Source organism: Mesoplodon densirostris, chromosome 14, assembly GCF_025265405.1.
Source record: "Mesoplodon densirostris isolate mMesDen1 chromosome 14, mMesDen1 primary haplotype, whole genome shotgun sequence".
Classification (NCBI taxonomy): domain Eukaryota; kingdom Metazoa; phylum Chordata; class Mammalia; order Artiodactyla; family Ziphiidae; genus Mesoplodon; species Mesoplodon densirostris.
Genome location: NC_082674.1, coordinates 66,493,601 through 66,518,686, shown reverse-complemented (window position 1 = coordinate 66,518,686; position 25,086 = coordinate 66,493,601). Strand labels below are relative to the sequence as shown.

General features: G+C 47.3%; 1 protein-coding gene across 1 annotated transcript; it reads left to right on the top strand.

Annotated features, from left to right (window-relative positions):
• The first annotated feature begins 249 nt into the window (after positions 1 to 249).
• ECRG4 (ECRG4 augurin precursor) lies at positions 250 to 8,003 on the top strand. Its single transcript, XM_060117971.1, has 4 exons — positions 250 to 328; positions 2,410 to 2,457; positions 4,540 to 4,697; positions 7,845 to 8,003. The coding sequence occupies exons 1-4, from the start codon at positions 250 to 252 to the stop codon at positions 8,001 to 8,003; spliced, it is 444 nt and encodes a 147-aa protein (XP_059973954.1).
• Positions 8,004 to 25,086: the final 17,083 nt, after the last annotated feature.

The following is a 25,086-nucleotide window of genomic DNA, read 5'->3' as shown; positions in this document are numbered from 1 at the left end:
GGCTTGGAGGAGCCGCAGCCGGAGAGAGGGGCGCGGTGGCTTGGCACGCACGCTTGGCCCGGGACCTGAAGGCACAGCGCCCGCCCGGCGGGTCCCGCCCCGGCAGGGACGCAGGGACCGCCCGCCCAGTACCCCTATGCGCGGTCCTCCCGTGCGCAGTCTTCCCGTGCGCAGTCCCCCGCGCCTGACCCTCTTCGCGCAGCGGCCGCCGAGGCGCCCGCATCTCCCTCCAGCGCACTCTGTGCAGCCATGGCCGCCTCCTCCGCGCGGCCCGCCGCCCTGGTCATGCCAGCGCTGGCGCTGCTCCTGCTGTTGTGCGTGGGCCCAGGTAAGGGGGCGATGCCAGGGTGCCGGGGAGAGGCTTGGGGAGGGCGTGGGGGCTAGGCGCCCATCCTGAGCCCGGACAAGGGCCAAGGTTTGACAGGGGGTCCCGGGCTCTGCCCTTGCGCGGTGGGAAGTGGCATGCTTGGGTCAAGGGCAGGGTCTCGGATGTGCGCGGCAAGCTTGGAAAAGGAGGCGGAGAAGCCTCGGGCTGAACGCGAAGGGCCGGGCGCGGTGGGCGCTGTAGGCGGGTGGTGCGCCCAGGGCTGAGCGGAGGCGAAGGGCCATCCCCAGAGCGCCTACCAGGCGTTCCCTTCCCGGCGCTTTGGCTCGGCCAAGTCCCAGGTCTGCAGAGCTGCGAGCAGGCCTCACCTCCCAGCTGGGGAAAAGTTCTCAAGCGAGAAAGGCTTAACTTTCTCGACTTCTTGGAGCCCTCCGTGAATGGGTTGAAAATCCCGGCTCCGTTCCCTACAGAATGCGCGCATTCACACACACACGCCGTAAATGCGGCGGGTTCGGGGTGTGGACTTTAGAACCCTGGGGAGCCCACATCCCCACCGCAGAAGGGCGACCTGAAGTCAGAGGTTTTGCCCTGACAGCGCTACCTCCCCTCCTACCGTCCTTCCCGGCTCATGCCAGCAAGGGGCGCCGTTGAGGCGCGGGGCTCTGAGAGGCAGGGGTCATGACCCCAGGTCTACGGCGAAGTTGCTGAGGCTGGAAGGCGGGAGGTGACTTTCCCGGACTCCCTGAAGCTGGTGCATCTTCCACCGCAAAGCAGCCGCACGGTGGGGTGGAAAGGCAGGACCCCCTTCGGCGTTTTGGATGTTCAGCGCGGGCAGGGGGGCAGCAGGAGCCCTGGGAGGGGGGTGGGGGGAGGGTGATGGCTGTTCTAATCTAGGACCACTTGGGGGGCCAGTCCATCACTCCCCAGCACGTGCTTTATCACCTCCCTCTTTGTTCCTCCCATTTTAAGAAGCACATCAGAATACAACAAGTGGGCATCGGCTCTAAGCTAGTCCTTTTTAGAACTTGTGTTTTATTTCGTTTATACCGAGAATGCAGCGATAGGAATCAGTTAAAATATTACCATCATTGAGCTGGAATGCTTAGGACACCAAATGAAAATCGTTTTGTAGAGTGTAGAAACACTTTTAGATCTGAATAAAAACAACAATAAATGGTTCAAATAATGCCTGATTTTTTTTTTTTTTTTTTTTTTTTTTTTGCGGTACACGGGCCTCTCACTGTTGTGGCTTCTCCCGTTGCGGAGCACAGGCTCCGGACGCGCAGGCTCAGCGGCCATGGCTCACGGGCCCAGCCGCTCCGCGGCATGTGGGATCTTCCCAGACCAGGGCACGAACCCATGTCCCCTGCATCAGCAGGCAGACTCTCAACCACTACGCCACCAGGGAAGCCCCTAATGCCTGATTTTAAGACAATCAGGGCAAGTTACAAAACGAGGCTGAGCTTTTAGCACACGAAGCCCCATTCCTTGGCTTGTGGAGGAGAACCTCCACTTCTGCCTCTGTCTTCCCACGGCTGCCTTCCCTGTGGCCTCACCTCCTCTTATAAGGACACCACCGGTCACTGGATTTAGAGCCCACCCTAAACCCGGCATCATATCACCTCGAGGTCCTTAACTCATTACATCTGCAAAGATGCTGTTTCCAGATAAGTTCACATTCGGAAGTTCTGGGTGGGTATGAATTTGGGGGGACACTAGTTGATCGACTGTACCATGAAAAGTTAAGTCTGCAGGCAGGTGCATATGACAGGTGGCTGCCCGAATATTATGACAGAAGGGCTCAAAAGACAACGTCACTTTTCCTAGAGAACAGCTCAGATGGTCTCAAGTAGCTCAAAGTGCCCTGCTCGGCCATGGTCCTTGTCACTAGTTTGAGCCACAGGCAGCCTGAATTGCTTTTTCTACACAACAGGAAATGCAACAAGCATTAAATAATGTAATACTACCAAGTTGCTAAAGCAACCTAGGGGTATGAAGTGATCTTTTCCAATGCGGATTATTGCATGTGAGAAATTTAAGGGCGCAGTGCAACCCTGAAATGATTTCCATTTTCATTCCTTTAGGTGGCATAAGTGGAAACAAACTCAAGCTGATGCTTCAGAAAGGGGAAGGTAAATATAGCCCATACAGATAAGGGTTGCATTCTTAACCAGGTTGCGATGAAACAGCGATGTTGATGTGCTCACTTGAGGCTTGTGTTTGGAAAATCAGAAGTGTTTACTCCTTAGAAGGTTAGCAGATCTGAAGGGCTCGTCCTGTGGGGATGTGGTGCGGTATTTCATCAGGTAAATATTATTGCCAGTTAATGCTTTTCTGACAGCTGTCAGTGTGGACTCAGAAATGAAAGGAACAGAGCTGTAGTGTTAATTGAAGGCTGTTTATTTTAGAATCGTGATACCCCTTAGAGCACGTACCTGAATTGAGAGCACACACAGCCTCAGTTCTGGGGCAGCACAGAGTGGTATTGTGGGTGTCCTCCGTATCCAGCTAGCTCTTGGAGGAGGGTTAAACAGAAAGACCATTTTGTTACTGACACCTGTTGTGAAGAACAGGCCTCAGATAGATATGGTAATGCAGCAAAACGTAGAAACAGAACTGTCGGGGAGCCACACAGGTGAGTTCTGGGCCCACTGTAATCAGTTCGATCATTGTGTGGGCTTGTGAAAGCCATTTCCCCCAGAACTTTTGTCTTTACCTGGAAATTAGCAAGTTATCTATCTCTTAGAATGAAGACTACATTTCTTTTTTTTTTAACATCTTTATTGGAATATAATTGCTTTACAATGGTGTGTTAGTTTCTGCTGTATAACAAAGTGAATCAGCTCTGCATATACATACATCCCCATATCTCCTCCCAAGACTACATTTCTGAGGTGAACTTTTAACTAATTATTCTTTCTCCTGGATTAATGGGGGCTCCAGGAGACTGAAGTCTGCTCCCCAATGGGGGGCGCCAGCGCTTATGCACCTGCTTCCCAGGTGGCCCCGCAGGGACACCCCCCCAACACACACACACCTGTTGAGCACACACGGCCCCTCTCGGGGGAGGGGCTCCTGGGGGAGCTGCCAGCATCTTCCCCAGCTCTTCCAGCTGCTCCCAAGGCCCTGGTCCACCCCCCGACCTCCCAGGCCCCTCAGATGGCCCCTCCCTGTGCTGGACAGACATCTCTCGGGGACACCAGGGGTGACGGGGGCCCTGGCTGGGCCACCTGTCTAAGGGGGGCTGGAGAGCAAACGGCCGAGATGATCATGACTCCTCCGTGTACACGGAGATGACATGGCCTCCGTGTACATCCTCAGCTTTTGTTCAGCTCAAGCCAAGAAACACATATTGAGCACCTGCTGTGTACAGAACAGTGTAACAGGCCCTGAGGGAAATGCACAGGTGAACAGGAGGTGAAAACACAAATGTGCCGATATTTATCCACGTGACCAATGGACACAAGGGCATTTGACTTCCTTTTCCTGCGCAGCCTCCGTAACGGGAAGCAGGCCCATCAGTCCCGTGTTGCAGATGAGGGCACAGAGGCTCAGAGCCGGGCAGCAGGGCCGGCCCAGCGGCACAGCACTTCCCCGAGCACATCTGCCGAAGCGAGGCCTTTTCTGCAGCTGAGCCCACGATGGAAAGGCGTCCGGGGACGCCGTGGGAAAGCGAGGGTCACCCCCATCAAGAGACAGTTGAAGCGTTCATGGTCACACTGCAGCCTGACTTGAGGACTTGCTGTGCCTCTGGGCTCGCTGGCCGGCCTGCTCAGACCCTTGCTCCAGCTCTTCCTCCCCTGGCCCCCTAAGCAATCCCAGCACGCCCGTGTTTGTGCGGACAAGGCACACGCACCCAGGGGCACTGGACACCGGATGGTTTCCCCACGGCAGAGCCCAGGGGGAGCACCAGCCCCTGCCCAGGCCCTGTGGCCTGGGGTCTGGACCTGGTGAGGGGCTGCAGAGGAGGAGCTGAGTTCGGTTCCCGCCCCGGGCCTGTTACCTGGCTGTGCCTGGACAGGAGGGCTCGCTACCCCGGAGCCCGGGACAGACGGCGGGAGCCCGCACAGTACGTGCGCCCTGCAGGAAGGATGTGCCAGTTAAGGCCACCTCCTGCCAGGTGGGGACGGGGAGGGGGATGGAGAAGAGCAATTCACCCCAATGAGGAAAGAACTCATTCTCTGTACTTGGGGTTGGGGAACCCCTCGTTTCAGCCCCTGCCCCCCCTACGACCCCGGTGACCGTCCAGGAGAGCAGGGCCAAGGAGTTCCTGAGCAGCCTGGGGCGATTCAGGCGGCAGCTGTGGGACCGCACGCGGCCCGAGGTGCAGCAGTGGTACCAGCACTTCCTGTACTTGGGCTTCGACGAAGCGGTGGGTGTTCTGGCTGGAGCCTGGCTTCCTGCCGGGCAGGATGGGGGCGGGGAGGCCTGCTTTGGGGAAACGGGCACAGAGAATTAAGTTCTGTTATTTGCCCTGAAGTCAGAGCCCCCATTCTTTTTTTTTTTTTTTAAATGTTGGGGGTAGGAGTTTACTAATTAATTAATTTATTTTTGCTGTGTTGGGTCTTTGTTTCTGTGCGAGGGCTTTCTCTAGTTGTGGCAAGCGGGGGCCACTCTTCATTGCGGTGCGTGGGCCTCTCAATATCGCGGCCTCTCCTGTTGTGGAGCACAGGCTCCAGACGCGCAGGCTCAGCAGCCGTGGCTCACGGGCCCAGCTGCTCCGCGGCATGTGGGATGTTCCCGGACCAGGGCACGAACCCGCGTCCCCTGCATCGGCAGGCGGACCCCCAACCACTGCGCCACCAGGGAAGCCCAGAGCCCCCATTCTGTGTCAAGAGCTGACAGGCATTGGACCACATGATTGTCAGGCGTAAGGGTATTAGCTGGAATTTTCCATCCCACTATGCCCAAATGGGAATCTCTCCCATCAGGTTTTGGAAGCAGAGTTCCAGAGACGTCCCCACCCGAAGTGGCTGGGACTTAAATTCATCGAGAATCTGGTTTTCTTAGGGACTCTTTTAATGTGTCTGGTCAGTTTTGCCTGGGTGTCCTTAAAAATAACTCACCACCTCCCGAAACATTTTCAACTTTGCCTCAAAAAACTGTCAGAAACAGCAAGATCGATGCAAAGACCCATGAGGATAATGGGAAGAGATGCAAAGCGACTTTTAAAGAGAGACGGGTCTTTGCAGATGTTTTTGGGAAAATTTGTCAATGCATTTGCAGGAAGGTAGCATGAGTGGACATATTCACCAAATTAAGGAAAAAGACTGCTTATCATCACCGACTCCCAGCCAGGGACCAGGTACAGGTCAGCCAGTGGTGGAGTTAAGGTGTGCGATTCTGCTGCCCCGGAGCAAGTCTGCAGGGTGATGGACGGGGCTGTGCTGAGTGAGTCCTGATATGGAGAGCACAGCTCACCGCCCCAGCCAGGGAGTGGACGGAGGGTGGCGTCTCCCACGGGGGCAGCTGGAAGGGTTTTTCCAGACGGGCTCATGGCTCATATTGTGAATGGAGCGTGTATACAAAATACTGCAAGAGGTGAACAAAATTAAACTCTTCAGAAACATCCTTTTTTTTTTTTTTTTTTTTTTTTTTTTTGCGGTACGCGGGCCTCTCACCGTTGTGGCCTCTCCCGCTGCGGAGCACAGGCTCCGGACGCACAGGCTCAGCGACCATGGCTCATGGGCCCAGCCGCTCCGCGGCATGTGGGATCTTCCCTGACCGGGGCACGAACCCACGCCCCCTGCATCGGCAGGTGGACTCTCAATGACTGCGCCACCAGGGAAGCCCCATAAACATCATTTTTAATGGCTGCATAGCATGCAATCCTGTAGCTGTATAATTTCCTTCCCGGTCCTAACCATTGGATATACCAGTGGTTCCCTAATTATCTTTTTGCTCGGCAAACATAATTTTCTTGCTGTGCAAATCACTAAGCACTTATAGCCAAACTGTGCCAGGCACGGGTCTCATACGTATATGAATTACCTAACATTCACAACACCCCAAAAGGCAGGTACTGTTATTTGCATCTTCGTGTGTAGTTTTCTCCTTCCTTAGTATCACTTTGTCCAGTGGAGTTGCTGGGCCAGAAGATAGAATCACACGTCAGGGTCGTTAAGTACCAGCAAATTTCATCTTCCCATAAGTCGTGCGTGAGAACCCCACTATTCTCAGATCTTCACCAACATCGGGTATTGCCACTGAAAAAATTTTAAAACAAATAAATTTACTTTTTTGATAGATGAAAATGCTATATCATATTTTAGTAATTTGCATTTCCTTGATTATCTGTATTTGCAGTTCAAGAAAATGTGTGTTAAGAGTTTGACATGGGGAAATGGCTAAAATAATGACTGGTGACAAAACCAGAATAAAACTGGGGATCCAGTAAGAGTATAACAACTAAATATGATGCATAGAAGAGACCAGAAGGAAATGCATCCAAATGTCAGTAGTGGTTGCCTTTGGCAATGGAAATATCTCCCTTTGTCTTTGTCTCCCTCTCACATACACATTTGTTAAATGTGTCTGCATTATTTCTGTATTCATAAAATATTTTAAAAAATTTTTGGAAAAAAAATGTTAAGCCAGAACCTCAAACAAGATTATAAAATGAGAAAAACCAAGGAACGATACTACTTCACTATGGGAAAAACTGCAGTATTGTGAGACAAGCAAGCTGTTTCCTTTTCAAGGCAGGGACTGGGGGAGGGTCAGAGGAGGCTGGAGCCCCAGGCCGAGTGCGTAGACAGGGATGAGGGTTGAATCGTGCCCACGTAGTAACCGTTCGTGGCCTGAATCACCGTATCCAGGCCTGTCTGAGCAACACAACACGCGTGAGAGTGTCACCACCAGATGTGTCCAAATTCCCCGCCCCGAGGCTGCAATGTGGTTTCATGCACCACATTTATGAAGCCCGCAGCCTGTGCAACAGCCAAGGTGGGACGAGGAGGGGGTCAGCGTCTGCCACATCAGATGCCCAGCGCCTGGGGACAGGCCCAGCTGTTACTGTATTGGGCAGATGTCCATTTTCTTTACTGAAAAAGAGAAAAATGTTGAAGTCTGGGGTATATTTAGAACTCACAGACAGACGTGTTCAAGGGGAAGGCTGTGTACTCCTTTGGGGGAAGAAGTTTTCAGCCGTGTTCTCCATCTTGTTAGTATTGACCTCTGGCCCAGGGATGCTGTAGCCAGAAGTTATTCTTTTTAAAAAACGATTATTTATTATTTTCTATTGAAGTAGCGTTGATTTACAGTGTTGTGTTAGTTTCAGGTGTACAGCAAAGTGATTCAGTTATACATATATTCTTTTTCAGATTTTTCCATTATAAGTCATTACAAGATATGGGATATAATTCCTCCCTGTGCTGTACAGTAGGTCCTTGTGGCAGGAGTTATTCTTAGGAGGGGTTGTTCATCGTTGAAGAAAAATCCCGGAGAAACAGTGTCAGTAAGATGTGCTCTGGGAAATGGCGTCCTTAAGTTCATCCCCTCTCATCCTCTTTTCCTCCAGAAATTTGAGGATGACATCACCTATTGGCTAAACAGAGGTCGGAACGGGCACGACTACTACGATTACCAGCAGCGCCACTACGACGAGGACGCTGCGATCGGTCCCCGGAGCCCCCACAGCTTCAGGCACGGAGCCAGCGTCAACTATGACGACTACTGACCATCACTCAGCCGGGCTCGGGGCCACGGGCTCCGCACGATGCCCGGGCTGTGTCTGCTGCGCCTGGTCTCTGCTCATCTTTCCTACCCGCTTTCTGAGGCCACAAAGGAAGAGTTAAAGCAAAGAACGTAACTGCCTTTCGAGATTTCATGCAAGTACCTAACAATGCATTTCTTTTAAAAATAGAAATAAAAGCATTTTGTTAAAAAGTCTCAGAGTTCATTTGGATGAAACTTGAGCTGGCGAGAGTTTTCCTTCCCTGCGTGTTTCTGAGGTAGAAGCCACTTCTCAGAGGCACCTCCCCTCTGCTATCTGAAGTTTTACCCCTCCAAGAATTCCCACCAACCCAGGCCATGGGACCGAGCAGGGGTCTTCAATGTATTAGAATTCAGTCCACACTAAATGCCAAATTTAAAAAAGAAAAAAAAAACAGCAAGAAGGGCTTCCCTGGTGGCGCAGTGGTTGAAAGTCTGCCTGCCGATGCAGGGGACAAGGGTTCGTGCCCCGGTCCGGGAAGATCCCACATGCCGCGGAGCAACTGGGCCCGTGAGCCATGGCCGCTGAGGCTGCGCGTCCGGAGCCTGTGCTCCGCAACGGGAGAGGCCACAACAGTGAGAGGCCAGCGTACCGCAAAACAAACAAACAAACAAACAGCAAGAAAATTTAGCTGGAAATTATTGAAGGTCACAGAACACGGTTTGGAGGATTAAGCATCCACGTGGGTTTGCAAATTTGCTGTTCCACATCCCGAGCCAGAGGTGGACCTGTTTAATATTGTCAGGCAGGAGAAAAAGGGTAATAGAAAAAACACTGAAGTTTGGTTGATTTCAGAGCCTCACTTGTCTTAAAAAAATTAAACCTTGTCTAGTGAGTTCAAGAAAGATTTAAGAATATACACTGCATCATGTTTAAACAATCTGAGTGAATGAAAGAGAAAAGTGTCCTGGGGGTGGGTAGAGGGAGGGGAGGAAAGTGGGGAGGTGACACCTGCAGAGGGGAGGGGCCCTCAGAATGGGTCTTGAACTCGTGTGGGTCACAGACCCTCTGACAGCCTGATGGAAGGTTTCTCAGAAAAATGATACGTGATTTTGCATATAGTCTCTGAAACACATCCTCATTCACAAGCTGCAGATGATCAACCCCTGGGTTTGGTGGGAAGTACCTACCAGCATCAGGAGACCAGTGTTTGTGGACAATCCTTTGGAATCCTTACAACTTTTAAAACTTTGTGGTAAAATGTACACAACATAAAATCCATCATTTGAAGCATTTTGAGATGTATAGTTCAGTGGGTCTGTAAACATCTCTTCATGTCCCCACGTTCAATTCTTTTGTAGATATACCCAGAAGTGGACTTATTAGATCATATGGTAACTTTAATTTTTCGAGGAATCACCACACATGTTTTCCACATCAGTTGTACTACTTTACATTTTAATATAACATAGGGTTGTAATAGGGAAGAACATTTTGTGTTCGCTTACAAGTTATTCACTAAAGAGATGTTGCCTATAAGCTTAAATTGCACACAATGGCCCATCTCGGACTCCTGCCTCCGAGAGATTAAGGTAAATGAGCATTCAGCTAAAATACCTGTGTTTAGCTCCCAGGAAACCTCCTGAGCAGGCCCACCTGTGAGTGACTGCACGAGGGAGAAATTAACACCTCCCCTCCGGAGGCTGACGGGAAGTGCTTGGTTTTATGCCCTCCCCTTTTAGTGTAAAAGGAGCGTGAATTCTGACTCAGCAAGACGGTTCTTTGGGCATCCAGCCCGCCATCTTGCTCTGCTGGCTTCCCAGATAAAGTCAGTCTTCTTTGCCCCAGCAACTCGCCTCTCAATTTATTAGCCTGTCGTGGGGCGAGCAGTACAAGCTTGGACTTGGTAACAAATTTTGAAGAAGCCACCCAGGAGCCTTGCTGCTCGTGGCCTGCCAGCCCTGGTTGGGGAATTCTGGGGTAAGACCCGAGCAGCTGGCGGGACCCCGTGTCCTGAGGGTCTTCCCTTCAGAGTTCTCTGAAGCAGCACCGGCTGCCCCAGCGCTTGGCAGTGGAAGGAAGGAATCCACGTTTGGGAGCCGATGGCCTCCGTACGGTAGGGTAAGTGGCTCTGGTGTGTACAGCCAGGAAATTGATTCCTCTCCGTTTGGGGCTTTTTCTCAGGAATAAGCCAGTTGGTTTCGTATTGGAGTGGGGTGTACCCTGTTGGAGAGAGGAAAGAGTTGTTGGACTTTTACCCGATTTGTGAGCTGGTTCGTTTGCTTCTCTGCAGGCTAGCACCTGTATGCGCTGTTTGTGTTTTTTCTTGAATTTCTGTCTCCAAAAGTGGGGAATGTTTACCACCAACTAAAGATTCTAAAGAATATTCATCGCCCCCGTTCAGTAGGAAATAGCCAGGGCAGTCTTTGTCCCCTTTCCCACAAGATTGTGGACTGGACGTTGACAGTGGGTTATGGTAATGGGGCAGAACCTCTGTATCCTGTTACTAGTTAATCACTAAAGCGATGCTGCCTAGAAGCTTAAATTCTCCATAACGGCCCATCTCTGGGACCCCGGCCTCTCGGGTAATGAGCATTCAGCTAAAATACCTGTGTTTAGCTCCCAGGAAACCTCCTGAGCAGGCCCACCTGTGAGTGACTGCAGGAGGGAGAAATTAACACCTCCCCTCCAGAGCCTGAGGGGAACCAGGAAGTGCTTGGCTTTAGTCCCGCCCCCTTTTAGTATAAAAGGAGCCTGAATTCTGACTCAGGCAAGACGGTTCTTTGGGGGCACGAGTCTACCATGTTCTGGGTTTGGGGGCTCTCTGAAGGAAGTCCTTATTCTTGGCCCAGCAACTCGTCTCGTGATTATTGGTCTGTCCTGTGGCGAGCAGTATGAGCTTGAGTAACAGAGTTCTATTAAAAGTTTTGTTTTGGGGCTTCCCTGGTGGCGCAGTGGTTGAGAGTCCGCCTGCCGATGCAGGGGACAAGGGTTCGTGCCCCGGTCCGGGAAGATCCCACATGCCGCGGAGCGGCTGGGCCCGTGAGCCATGGCCGCTGAGCCTGCGCGTCCAGAGCCTGTGCTCTGCAACGGTAGAGGCCGCAGCAGTGAGAGCCCCGCGTACTGTAAAAAAACCCACAAACTTTTGTTTCTTTTTGTTAACTACTCTGGGTCTGTTGCAAACCCCAGTGCAGTGTTTAGGGGGAGGCAGGGTGGGCGTGATGGAAAGGATGTCTTCTCTCTCTTCCTCATCTTAAATGTTTCCGTGCTTCTCCATAAAGTATGTTTGCTGCATGTTTTTGGTTGATGTCTTTTGTCAAGTTAAGGAAATTACTATTCTTTTAAAAATATGCTACGAAAAAATTTAAATGTCATATATGGATACTGAATTCTAGTTTCTTTGTCTGTTAATTACCTTTTAAGTGTGGTAATTAACAATTCTAGTAATACATTTTAATATTAATCAGTCTCATTCCTGGAATAAAAACTAACTTCATCATGATTTTTTTTTTTCATTGTTGGATCTGGTTGGATAATAGTTGTTCAGAATTTTTGCGTCCGCTTACATGAGGAAGATTGGGCTGTAGTTTTCTTTCCCGTTCCGTTTTGGTCAGTTTGGGTGTCCAGTTTATGCTGGCTTCTTAAAATGAATTGTTTAGTATTTCTTCATGTAAGAATGGAATTATCAGTTTCCTGAATGTTTGGGAGCATTCTGATAAATCCATTTGCATGTGGTGTTTTCTTCATGGTAAAATTTTTAACCATTGAATGCACTTCTTTTACAGGTAAGGGATTATTCTGGCTTCGTTTCTCTCCTTGAATCTGTTTCGCTAAATTCTATCTTTCTCAGTAGTCATTGATTATATGAAAATTTGAAGTGTGTTGAGAGTTGGTCTTAGTATCTTCTTATCTTTTTTTCTCTGTAACATCTGTGGTTATGTTTTTTTCACTCCATTTCATTTGTGCCTTTAAACAAAATGAATTTTGTCTTTTCAAACATGTAGTTTTTGCCTTGTTGATGTGCTTCTCTATTTCATAAATTTCTGTTCTCTTAATTTCCTTCCTTCTGCATCTGTGGGTCTTTGATTTCTGTTAGACCTTAGCTCAATTTTGAGCTTTATTTTTTTCAAAGGCAATTTTTTACTATTCTAAGTTTCCTTTCAAGAATTGTGTCCCGTGAGTTTGATGTGAAAAGTTAGATGATGAATTTGTCTAATTTCAATTATAATTTCTCCTTTGAGCCATGAGTCGATTACAAGTGTTATTAAATTTCCAAGTGAATGAATTTTTCTAATTATCTTATTGGCTTTGTTTTCTAACTTAATTGCATTGCGGTTTTAAAACAATGTAGTCTGAACATAATTCTTTGAAATATACTGAGGCCAGCTTTACATCTGAGCATGTGCCAAACCAGCACGTGTTCATGTGGGCCTGAAAGAAATGTCTTTTCCAGACATCAGATGCAGTCAAGTGCATTAGCTCAAGCCCGACTGTGACACTGTTCACATATTCTATTTTCTTACTAATTCTCTTGGTTCATTTGATCTACCGATTACTGATAAGTGTGTTAAAATCCACTATGACAATGGATTTGACAAGTTTTTCCTTTAATTCTGTCAGTCTGCCTTCACACGAGGCTATACACAGATTCACATGGGACACACATCTAGAATCGATACATTTTCCCGGTGAATGGAATCACTTATTGTTATGCAGCAAATTTCCTTATTTCTAATGATGCTTTTTGCCTGAATTCTCCTTTGCTATTAACATGACTATATTTTGCTTCCTGTTGGTTACTAATTGCCTGGTCTGTCTTTTCATAGTTGGGCCTTTTATCTTTCTGTGTGCTTTAGGTGTGTTTTTTGCAAAGAGTACATAGCTGAAATTTGTTTTGTTTTTAAAATAGGGTATAACTCTTAAGGTCTGAACAGGAGAATTTAGTCCACTTACACGTATTGTGATTTATGATTTGGTTTCTTTTTTTTTTTTTAAGATTTTTTTCTTGTTGTTGTGGACCATTTTTAAAGTGTTTTTTGAATTTTCTACAGTATTGCTTATGTTTTATGTTTTGGTTTTTTGGCCATGCGGCATGCGGGAATCTTAGTTTCCTGGCCAGGGATTGAACCTGCACCCCCTGTATTGGAAGGCGAAGTCTCAACCACTGGACCTCTAGGGAAGTCCCTTGTGATTTGGTTTTATCTCTAACATCACATTTTGAATTTTGACTTGTCCCATTTTACGTGTTCCGCTCCCCCTTTTCCTCTTCTCTTGCCTTCATTTGGACTGTTTGTTCTCCTTCACTTATTCTTTTCCTTTCACTTCCTTTGAAGGTTACACTGGGTCTGTTCTATTAGTGTTTGCCCATTTAATCCATATTTAACAAGTCACCAGTAATCAATAGCCATAGTCTTCTCTTGGACAATACAAGGACCCCAAAATACTTTATTCTGCAACCTCCCCTCCCAATTTATAAGCTACAATAACTTGGCATTTTAAATCTAGTCTGCTTTATTTCCCCATAAGTTACCATTGTTTCATTTATAGTTGCTGGTTTGATTAGATGTCACAAAGCCACTTGGTTCACTATTTCTCCTTCAGACTCAGACCACACTCTGAGCTCATTTTCCTTTGGCTTTAATTCCATCCTCCAGAATCCATTTAGTGAGGGTCCTTTGATGGTAAACTCCCAAGTTTCACTTTCCCTTGTTTTACTTGGTGTAGAATTCTTGGTTGAGTTCATCAGCACTTTGACGATACTGTCATATAGCCTTGTGGTTTCCACTGTTGATGTGGAGGCTTTCACTATAACCTGTCTTTCTTGTGGGGAGGGGACACCATCCTCTCCAACTGTCTTTTATAACAGACCCACCTTTGTTACTTATATCTGTGTCTGTATATTTATACTGCTTGGGGTTCGTTGGGCTTCTTAATCTGAGGGTTGGTGTCTTTCAACAAATTTGGAAAATTCTGTTTCTTTTAGTGTTACTTCTTCACCGTCCTATTATTTCTTGAACTTTATTCAGATGTATAAATTTCACTATTTTCCCTTTTTCAAATGTGCTTAGTTATGTCTTGTCATATGTTCAGATTTTCAAGTTTCCCTTTCATTTCCTTAAAGGTATTAAACTTTATTTCCACCATCTGAAGTCTTTGCGGCTCTATTTCTAGCTGCCACCCATTGCTTGTCACTCATGGTGTCTCACCTCCTTGATGTCATGTGATTTCTAACCATGATGTACTCATTTTCTTTGGAGCTGTTTCTTGGGTTTTAAAATTTATTTATTTTTATTTTTGGCTGTGTTGGGTCTTCGTTGTTGCACGCAACGTTAAGCCTGAGTTAAGTTGGATTCTTCCAGCCAGCACTTGGATCTCTTGTTGCTAGTGGCCTAAGGTTCAGGGGCCAGGGCTGGGGGGTGGGCGTCTACCAAACAGGGACCCCTCAGGGTCCCTGTTCTCCTGGTGCCCCCACCCATCCATCCACTCCCACCCAAAGCATCCTAACTGCCCTTTTCACTGTGATGGGTTAATTCGTCACTTACCCTCATCAAGGTGGAGCCTTTTGGGGGCTCAGTCTGAAAGGGGCCGTCTGACCCCGGCTTTGTCTCCTCTTCTGAGTGCCGGGCAGCCGTCAGAGAAGCACAGGCTCTACAGGATTCTGCAGAATCCTCCAGGCAATTCTTGCTTCATTTTGGGATTCTGCAGATTCCTTGCTTTTGTCATCTAAGGGATGCATTTTAAACAGATTTTTAAAACTCATGTTCCGCAGTTCATCTGCTCCCACTGGAGCATTGATGACTCAGGTTATCTGTCTAATCTGCCCCCACGACCACTAGAGGCTCCCACTTGATCATTGATTTAAAATCACACGGTCTTCACCATTTTTGTGTGTTTAGGAAATCTCTTCTAAGAATAATGCTTTTTGATACATAAAATACACAAGATTACAAATGAAAGCAGCTATATTGAAAAAGGTATCAACACTTTAAAAGACAAATCTGTGACATGGTAATAAATGTGCTCGTCATGGTACAAATCACGAGATCTGTGACAGGTATACTTGGTGACAAAGTCCCAGGGGAGACCTGACACTACTGCGGTTTCTGGTCGACATTTATAATTGAAGAAAAGGCTCAAGTTGAGTTAAGGGTTATTAAAAACAAATAATGCAATATTTTCCCCCATTCATGAAACTCCCTATGTGAAGGGCTTCCCAGTGCAATTCCTGTAATATATCCAGGGTGAAAGCTTCCAGTTATTCTGAGGTTAAGGTGAAAATGCATGAGTCCTAGGAGGTCTGGCCCCTGCCTCTCTGGCCAGCCTCCTCCCTCCCCCACGCCCCTGGCTCAGATTCCAGAGGCCCCAGCCTCCCAACCCCTTCAGCCTGCCGTTCCCCTCCCTCCTTCTGGAAAGTTCTGTCTCTTAATTCCCAGACCTCCTTCAGAGCTCAGTGTTGTCACTTTTCCGCCCCAGCTCTTCCAGGGCACCCTGTCAGGGTGCCTCTTCCAAGGCTCCTTCTTTGGGAAAATTATCAGTCACACAGGTGATTGTGTGACAGACGTTTCTCCAGCTGGACAGTGAACCCAGGATGCAAATCACCACTGTCTGTGCCAGGAAGTCCTCAGAGCCTCACACAGAGCCTGTCGGGGCAACCGCTCTAGAAGGTGTGCTGGGTGGAGCCTGACTGCACCCGGAAAGAAACAGGTGACCTAGTCTCACATTTACATGTGAGGACAATGGACAGAGGGGTAGAATGTCACCTCCAAGACAACGAGAGTTACGAACAGAACACAAACTATAGCTCAGATTAGGCGGTCCTTCCAGCACCCCTTTATCTCTCCTCCCCTCCATGGAAGAGTCCACCTCCTCCCTGCCCCCCTAAAACCCCCCGTGACAGGGTCCTCAAAATCTTCCCTGCTGGCCTGACATGCCCAGCATGACAAGTTTCACATCCTCCCTGCCCCCCTGACCTCCCATATGACAAGATCCACCTCCTCCCTGACCACCCCTGACCTACCCTATGACAGGGTCCACTTCTGCTCTGCCCCCTGATCTCCCCTATGACAGGGTCCACCTAATCCCTGCCCCCCTGACACCCTCTATGACACGGTCCACCTAATCTCAGCCCCCCTGATCTCCCCTATGAAAGGGTCCACCTACTCCCTGGCCCCCTGACTTCCCCTATGACAGGGTCCACCTCCTCCCTGCCCCCCAGAACCCCTCTATGACAGGGTCCACCTCCTCCCTGCCACCCCTGACCTCTCCTATGACAGGGTCCACCTCCTCCCAGCCCCCCAGACCCCCTCTGTGACAGGGTCCACCTATTCCCTGACCCCCTCTATGACAGGGTCCACCTAATCCCTGCCTCTCTGACACCCTGTATGACAGGGTCCACCTAATCCCTGCCCCCCTGATGCCCTGTATGGTAGGGTCCACCTCCTCCCTGCCCCCCTGACCCCCTCTATGACAGGGTCCACCTCCTCCCTGACCCCTTCCCCCCCTCTATAACAGGGTCTGCCTAATCCCTGCACACCTGACCTCCCCTATGACAGGGTCCAACTCCTCCCTGCCCCCCTGACACCATCTATGACCGGGTTCACCTAATCCCTGCCCCCCTGACCCCCTTTATGACAGGGTCCCCATAATCCCTGCCCCTCTGACCCCTCTATGACAAGGTCCACCTAATCCCTGCCACCCTGACCTCCCCTATGACAGGGTCCATCTCCCCCCTGACCCACTCTATGACAGGGTCCACCTCCTTCCTGCCCCCCTGTCCTCCCATATGACAGGGTCCACCTAATCCCTGCCCTGCTGACTACCCCTATGACAGGGTCTACCTCCCCCTGCCCCCCGACCTCCCCTATGACAGGGTCCACCTTATCCCTGCCCCCCTGCCCCCCTCTATGACAGGGTCCACCTCCTCCCTGACCCCCTGACCCCCTCTATGACAGGGTCCACCTCCTCCCTGCCCCCCTGACCTCCCCTATGACAGGGTCCACCTAATCCCTGCCCCCATGACCCCCTATATGACAGAATCCACCTAATCTCTTCCACATCGACCTCCCCTATGACAGGGTCCACCTCCTCCCTGCCCCCCGACCTCCCATATGACATGCTCCTCCTATTCCCGGCCCCCCTTACCCCCTCTATGACAGTTTCTGCCTAATCCCTGCCCACCTGACCCCCTCTATGACAGGGTCCACCTAATCCCAGCCCCCCTGACCTCCTCTATTATAGGGTCCCCCTAATCCCTGCCCCCCTGACCTCCCCTATGACGGGGTCCACTTCCTCCCTGCCCCTGTGACCTCCTCTATGACAGCGTCCACCTCCTCCCTGCCCCCCTGACTTCCTCTGTGACAGGGTCCACCTCCTCCCTGCCCCCCTCACATGCTCTATGACAGGTCCACCTCTCCCTGCCCCCCTGACCTCCCGTGTGACATGGTCCACCTAATCGCTGGCCCCCTGCCGCCCTCTATTTCACGGTCCACGTAATCCCTTCCCCCCTTGAACTCCCCTATGACAGGGTCCACCTCCTCCCTGCCCCCCTCACCCACCCTGTGACAGGGTTCACCTAATCCCTGCCCCCCTGACCCCCTCTATGACAGGGTCCACCTAATCCCTGTCCCCCTGACTCCTCTATGACAAGGTCCACCTCCTCCCTTCCCCCCTGGCCCCCTCTATGACAGGGTCACCCTTATCCCTGCCCCCCCTGACCACCCCTATGACAGGGTCCACCTCCTCCCTGCTCCCCTGACTCATGCTATGACAGGGTCCAACAAATCCATGCCCCCCTGCCGCCCTCTATGACAGGGTCCACCTAATCCCTGCCCCGCTGACCCCCTCTATGAAAGGGTCCACCTAATCCCTGCCTCTCTGACAGCCTGTATGACAGGGTCCACCTCCATCCTGCCCCCTTGACCTCTTCTATGACAGCGTCCACCTCCTCCCTGCCCCCTTGACTTCCTCTGTGACAGGGTCCACCTCCACACTGCCCCCCTCCCATGCCCTATGACAGGGTCCACCTCCTCCCTGCCCCCCTGACCTCCCGTATGACCTGGTCCACCTAATCTCTGCCCCCTTGCCCCCTTCTATGATACGGCCCGCTAATCCCTGCCCCCACGACCCCGTCTATGACATGGTCCACCTAATCCCTTCCCCCTGACCCCCTCTATGACAGGGTCCACCTAATCCCTGCCCCCCTGCCCCCCTCGATGATAGGGTCTACCTAATCCCTGCCTCCCTGACCCCCTCTATGACATGGTCCACCTAATCCCAGTCCCCCTGACTGCCTCTATTATAGGGTCCCCCTAATCCCTCCCCCCCGATCTCCTCTATGACAGAGTCCACCTCCTACCTGCCCCCTGACCCACTCTATGACAGGGTCCATCTAATCCCTGCCCCCGTCCCCCTCTATGACAGGTTCCACCTAATCCCTTCCCCTCCGACCTCCCTTATGACAGGGTCCGCCTCCTCCCTTCCTGTATGACCCCCTCTATGACAGGGTCCACCTCCACCCTGCCCCCATCACCACCTCTATGATAGGGTCCACATAATCCCTGACCCCCTTTATGAAAGGGTCCACTTCCTGCCTGCCCTCCTCTGATCCCCTCTATGACAGGGTCCACCTAATCACTGCCCCTGTGACCACCTATGTCATGGTCCACCTCTGAACTCCCCTATGACAGGGTCCACCTCCACCCTGCCCCCCTGACCCCATGACAGGGAACACTTCCTCCATGACCCCCTGACCCCCGGTATGACAGGGTCCACCTAATCCCTTCCCCCCCTCACCCCCTCTATGACAGGGTCCACCAGTCCCTGCCCCCCTGACCCCTCTATGACAAGGTCCACCTAATCCCTGCCCCCCTGCCCCCCTCTATGACCCCCTCTATGACAGGGTCTACCTAATCCCTCCTCCCCTGACACCCTCTATGACAGGGTCCACCTCCTCCTTCTGACCCCCTGACCCCCACTATGACAGGGTCACCTCCTCCCTGCCCCCTTACCCCCCACCACGTGAGGATTCACCTCCCCCTCCAATGTATGCCTCATGGGCCTGCAGTTTCATGAGCCTGTAGTGCGCCTGGAAATAGCAAACTACTGTTTCCTCCTGATACTGCACTGACAGCTAGCTTCCTTCTGGCAGGAGCTCCCCATGGCCAGGTGAGTATTTGAGCTCCCATTAGGTGGAATATTCTCCAAGCTTGTTCAGAGGCCTTGGGCCAAGTGCTTTTCGAATCACCACCTGGTCCTCCATGCATCCCCTTTAAGTCAAGAAATACTGTCTTCCTCAATGGATCAGAATTAATTTCCAGGATTTGAAACCAACCATTTTCATATAAAGCTTCAATAAGGGATGGAAGTTTCCATTGGAAGAAGATGCTGACCAAGAGCTTTATTAATTTTTATTGGAGTGTATTTGCTTTACAATATTGTGTTATTTTCTGATGTACAGCAAAGTGAATCAGCTATACATATACATGTATCTCCTCTTTTTTGGATTTCCTTCCTATTTTGGTCACCACCTAGCACTGAGTAGAGTTCCCTCAAGAGCCTTAACTCTTAAATTGGGCATGGGAGGATGGAGTGGTCCAGACACTGATCTCTTCTTCCTCCTACTCCTCCTCCTCTTTTTTAAAAATTGAAGTCTAGTTGATTTATAATGTTGTGTTACCTTCAGGTGTACAGCAAAGTGATTCAGTTATACACATGTATCTCTATCCTTTTTCAGATTCTTTTCCCTTATAGTTTATTACAGAATATTTTGTATAGTTTCCTGGGCTATATACAGTAGGTCCTTGTTATCTATTTAATATACATTTGTGTGTACCTGTTACCACTAATTTATCCCTCCCCATTCTTTCCCTTTTGGTAACCATAGATTTGTTTTCTATGTCTGTGAGTCTGTTTCTGTTTTGTAAATAAGTTCCTTTGTATCATTTTTTCAGATTCCACATGTAAGTGATATCATGGTATTTGTCTTTCTCTGTCTTACTTCACTTAGTATGATAATGTCTCAGGTCTATCCATGTTGCTGCAAATGGCATTATTTCATTCTTTTTTATGGCTGAATACTATTTTGTTGTATATATGTACCACATCTTCTTTATCCATTCATCTGTTGATTGACATTTAGGTTGTTTCCACGTCTTGGCTGTTGTAAAGAGTACTGCAGTGGACACTGAGGTGCATGTATCTTTATGAATTAAAGTTTTTATCTTTTCCAGATATATGCCCAGGAGTGGGATTGCTGAGTCATATGGTAGTTCTATTTTTAGGTTTTTTAAGGAACATCCACACTGTTCTCCATAGTGGCTGCACCAGTTTACATCCCCACCAACAGTGTAGGAGGGTTCCCTTTTCTCCACACCCTCTCCAGCATTCATTATTTGTAGACTTTTTGATGATGGCCCTTCTGACTGGAGTGAGGTGACACCTCACTGTAGTTTTGATTTGCATCTCTCTGATAATTAGTGATGTTGAGCATTTTTTCATGTGCTTGTTGGACATCCTTTGGTTTCTTTGGAGTAATGTCTATTTAGAACCTCTGCCCATTTTTTAATTGGGTTATTATTATTTTTGCAATTGAGCTGTATGAGCTGTTGATATATCAATATTTTGGAAATTAATCCATTGTTGGTTACATCATTTGCAAATGATATTTGCAAATATTTCTCACATTCTGTAGGGTTTTTTTTTTGTTTATGGTTTCCTTTGCTGTGCAAAAGCTTTTAAGTTTAATTCGGTCCCATTTGTTTGTTTTTGTTTTCATTACTCTAGGAGGTGGATCCAAAAAGATACTCTACTTATGTCCTCTATAAAGTATCCAGTCTTACATTTAGGTCTTTAATCTATTTTGAGCTTATTTTTGTATATGGTGTTAGAGAATGTTGTAATTTCATTCTTTTACATGTAGCTGTCCAGTTTTCCCAGCACCATTTATTGAAGAGGCTGTCTTTTCTCCATTGTATGCTCTTGCCTCCTTTGTCATAGATTAGGTGACCATATGTGCATGGGTTTATCTCTGGGATTTCTATCCTGTTCCATTGATCTGTATTTCTGGTTTTGTGCCAGTACCATACTGTCTTGATTACTGTAGCTTGGTAGTATAGTCTGAAGTCAGGGAGCCTGATTCCTCCAGCTCCGTTTTTCTTAAGATTGCTTTGGCTATTCAGGGTCTTTTGTGTCTCCATACAAGCTAAAATTTTTTCGTTCTGGTTCTGTGAAAAATGCCATTGGTAATTTGATAGAGATTGCACTGAATCTGTAGATTTCCTTGGATAAGTATAGTCATTTTGACAATATTGACTCTTCCAATCCAAGAACATAGTATATCTTTCCATCTATTTATTTCGTCTTTGATTTCTTTCATCAGCATCTCACAGTTTTCAGAGTACAGGTCTATTTCCTCCTTAGGTAGGTTTATTCTTAGGTATTTCATTCACTTGGATGCCATGGTAAGTGGGATTGTTTCCTTAATTTCTCCTTCTGGTCTTGTTTTAAGTGTATAGAAATGCAACAGATTTCTGTGTATTAATTTTGTATCTGCAACTTTACTGAATTCATTGATGAACTCTAGTAGTTTTCTGGTTGCACCTTTAGGATTTTCTATGTATAGTATCATGTCATCTGCAAACAGTGACAGATTTACTACTTCTTTTCCAATTTGGATTCCCTTTCTTTCTTTTTCTTCTCTGATTGCCATGGCTAGGACTTCCAAAACTATATTGAGGAAAAGTGGCAAGAGTGGACATCCTTGTCTTGTTCCTGATCTTAGAGGAAATGCTTTCAGCTTTTCACTGTTGACTATGATGTGTGCTGTGGGTTTGTCATATATGGCCTTTATTATGTTGAGGTAGGTTCCCTCTAAGCCCACTTTCTGGAGAGTTGTTATCATCAATGGGTGTTGAAACTTGTCGAGAGCTTTTTCTGCATCTATTGAGATGATCATATGGTTTTTATTCTTCAATTTGTTGTGGTGTATCATCACCCTGAGTTGTGGATACTGAAAAATCCTGCAGCCTTGGGATAAATCCCACTTGATCATGGTGTATGATCCTTTTAATGTGTTGTTGGATTCCGTTTGCTAGTATTTTGTTGAGTGTTTTCTGCATCTATGTTCGTCAGTGATATTCACCTGTAATTTTCTCTTTTTGTGGTATCTTTGGTTTTGGTATCAGGGTGATGGTGGCCTCATAGAATGAGTTTGGGAGTGTTCCTTCCTCTACAATTTTTGGAAGAGTTTCTGAAGGATACGTGTTAATTCTTCTCTAAATGTTTGATAGAATTTGGCTGTGAAGCCATCTGGTCATGGACTTTTGTTTGGAGTTTTTTAATCAGTTTCAATTTCAGTACTTGTGATTGGTCTGTTCATATTTTCTATTTCTTCCTGATTCAGTCTTCGGAGATTGTACCTTTCTAAGAATTTGTCCGTTTCTTCTAGGATTTCCATTTCTTCTAGGTTGTCCATTTTATTGGCAGTCTCTTATGATCCTTTGTATTTCTGTGGTATCCATTGTAACTTCTCCCTTTTCATTTCTAATTTTATTGATTTGAGCCCTCTCCCTCTTTTTCTTGATGAGCCTGGCTAAAGGTTTATCAATTTTATCTTCTCAAAGAACCAGCTTTTTAGTTTCATTGATCTTTTCTGTTGTTTTCTTAGTCCCTATGTCATTTATTTCCAGTCCGATCTTTATGATTTCTTTCCTTCTACTAACTAGGTTTTATTTTTTCCTCTTTCTCTAGGTGCTTTAGGTGTAAGGTTAGGTTAAGATTTTTCTTCTTTCCTGAGGTAAGACTGTATTGCTATAAACTTCCCTCTTAGAACTGCATTTGCTGTGTCTCAGGTTTTGGATCATCGTGTTTTCATTGTCATTTGTCTCTAGGTATTTCTTGATTTCCTCTTTGATTTCTTCAGTGATCCATTGGTAGTTTAGTAACATTGTTTAGCCTCCATGTGTTTGTGTTTTTTAGGTTTTTTCTTGTAGTAGATTTCTAATCTCATAGTGTTGTGGTCGGAAAAGATGCTTGATATGATTTCAATTTTCTTAAATTTACTGAGGCTCGCTTTGTGGTCCAGCATGTGATCAATCCTGGAGAATGTTCTGTGTGCACTTGAGAAGAAAGTGTATTCTGCTTTCAGATGGAAGTTCTATAAACATCAATTAAGTACATCTGGTCTAATGTGTCATTTAAGGCCTATGTTTCCTTATTTTCTGTCTGGATGATCTGTCCATTGATGAAAGTGGGGTGTTAAAGTCCCCCACTGTTATTGTGTTACTGTCAATTTCTCCTTTTATGGCTGTTAGCATTTGCCTTATATATTAAGGTGCTCCTGTGCTGTGTGCATATGTATTTACAGTTGTTATGTCTTCTTCTTGGATTGATCCCTTGATCATTATGTAGTGTGCTTCCTTGTCTCTGGTAACATTGTTTTAAAGTCTATTTTATCTGATATGAGTACTGCTACTCCAGCTTTCTTTTGATTTCCATTTGCATGGAATGCCTTTTTCCACCCCCTCACTCTCAGTCTGTATGTCCCTAGATCTGAAGTGGGTCTCTTGTAGGCAAGCATATATAGGGTCTTGTTTTTGTATCCATTCAGCCAATCTATTTCTTTTGGTTGGAGCATTTAATCTGTTTACTTTAAAGGTGATTATCAATATATATGTTCTTATTACCATTTTGTTAATTGTTTTGTCTTTGGAGGTGTTTTTTCTTCCCTTCTCTTTTGTTCTCGTGATTTGATGACCAACTTTAGTGTCGTGTTTGGATTTTTTTTGTGTCTGTAACATCTATTATAGATTTTGGGTTTGCAGTTACCATGAAGTTTTGATATTGCAGTCTGTAGATAAACAGGATTGTTTTAAGTTGCTGGTCTTTTAATTTCAGATGCATTTCCAATATCCTGTATTTGTGGTCTCCTCTTGTCATGAATGCTAGTTTTGATATATTTGCGTGTGGATGATTTCCTACCTGTACTGTATGTTTGCCTTTACCAGTGAACTTTTCCATTCATAGTTTTCTTGTTTCTAGTTGTGTCCTTTTCTTTTGTGCCTAAAGAACTTCCTTTAGCATTTGTTGCGAAGCTGGTCTGGTGGTCCTGAATTCTCTTAGCTTTGGCTTGTCTGTAAATCTTTCGCTTTCTCTGTTTAATCTGAATGAGAGCCTTGCTGGGTAGAGTATTCTTGGTTTAGGTTCTTCCCTTTCATCACTTTAAATACATCATGCCACTCCTTTCTGGTATGCAGCGTTTCTGCTGAGAAATCAGCTGATAACTGATAACCTTATAGGAATTCCCTTGTATGTTACTTGTTGCTTTTACCTTGTTGCTTTTAATATTTTTACTTTGTCTTTAATTTTTGTCAATTTGATTACTATGGGTCTCAATGTGTTTTCCTCCTTGGGCTTATCCTGCCTGGGACTCTCTGTGCTTCCTGGACTTTGATGACTGTTTCCTTTCCCATGTTAAGAGAATTTTTCAGCTATTATCACTTCAAGTATTTTCTCAGGTCCTCTCTCTCTTCTCCTGGGACCCCTAAATGCAAATGTTGGTATATCTAATGTCCCAGAGGTGTCTTAAACTGTCCTCTTTTTCATTCTTTTTTCTTTATTCTGTTCTGCAGCACTGATTTCCACCATTCTGTCTTCCAGGTCACTTATCCATTCTTCTGCCTCAGTTATTTGCTATTGATTCCTTCTAGTGTATTTTTCATTTCAGTTATTGTACTGTTCGTCTGTTTTTTAGTTCTTCTAGGTCTTTGTCATACATTTCTTCTATCTTCTTAATCTGTGCCTCCATTCTTTTTTCCGAGATCGTGGATCATCTTTACTATCATTTCTTTGACTTCTTTTTCAGGTAGATGGCCACTTCATCTAGTTGTTCTTCTGGGGTTTTATCTTGTTCCTTCATCTGGGACATATTTCTCTGCCATCTCATCTTGTCTAATTTTCTGTGATTGTGGTTTCTGTTCTGCAGGTTGTAGCGTTGTAGTTCTTGCTTCTGCTGTCTGCCCCATGGTGGAGGAGGCTGTCTAAGAGGCTTCTGCAGGCTTCCTGGTGCCTCCATTTAATGTATTATGTTAAGCCTTAAATGTGCCATTTTACT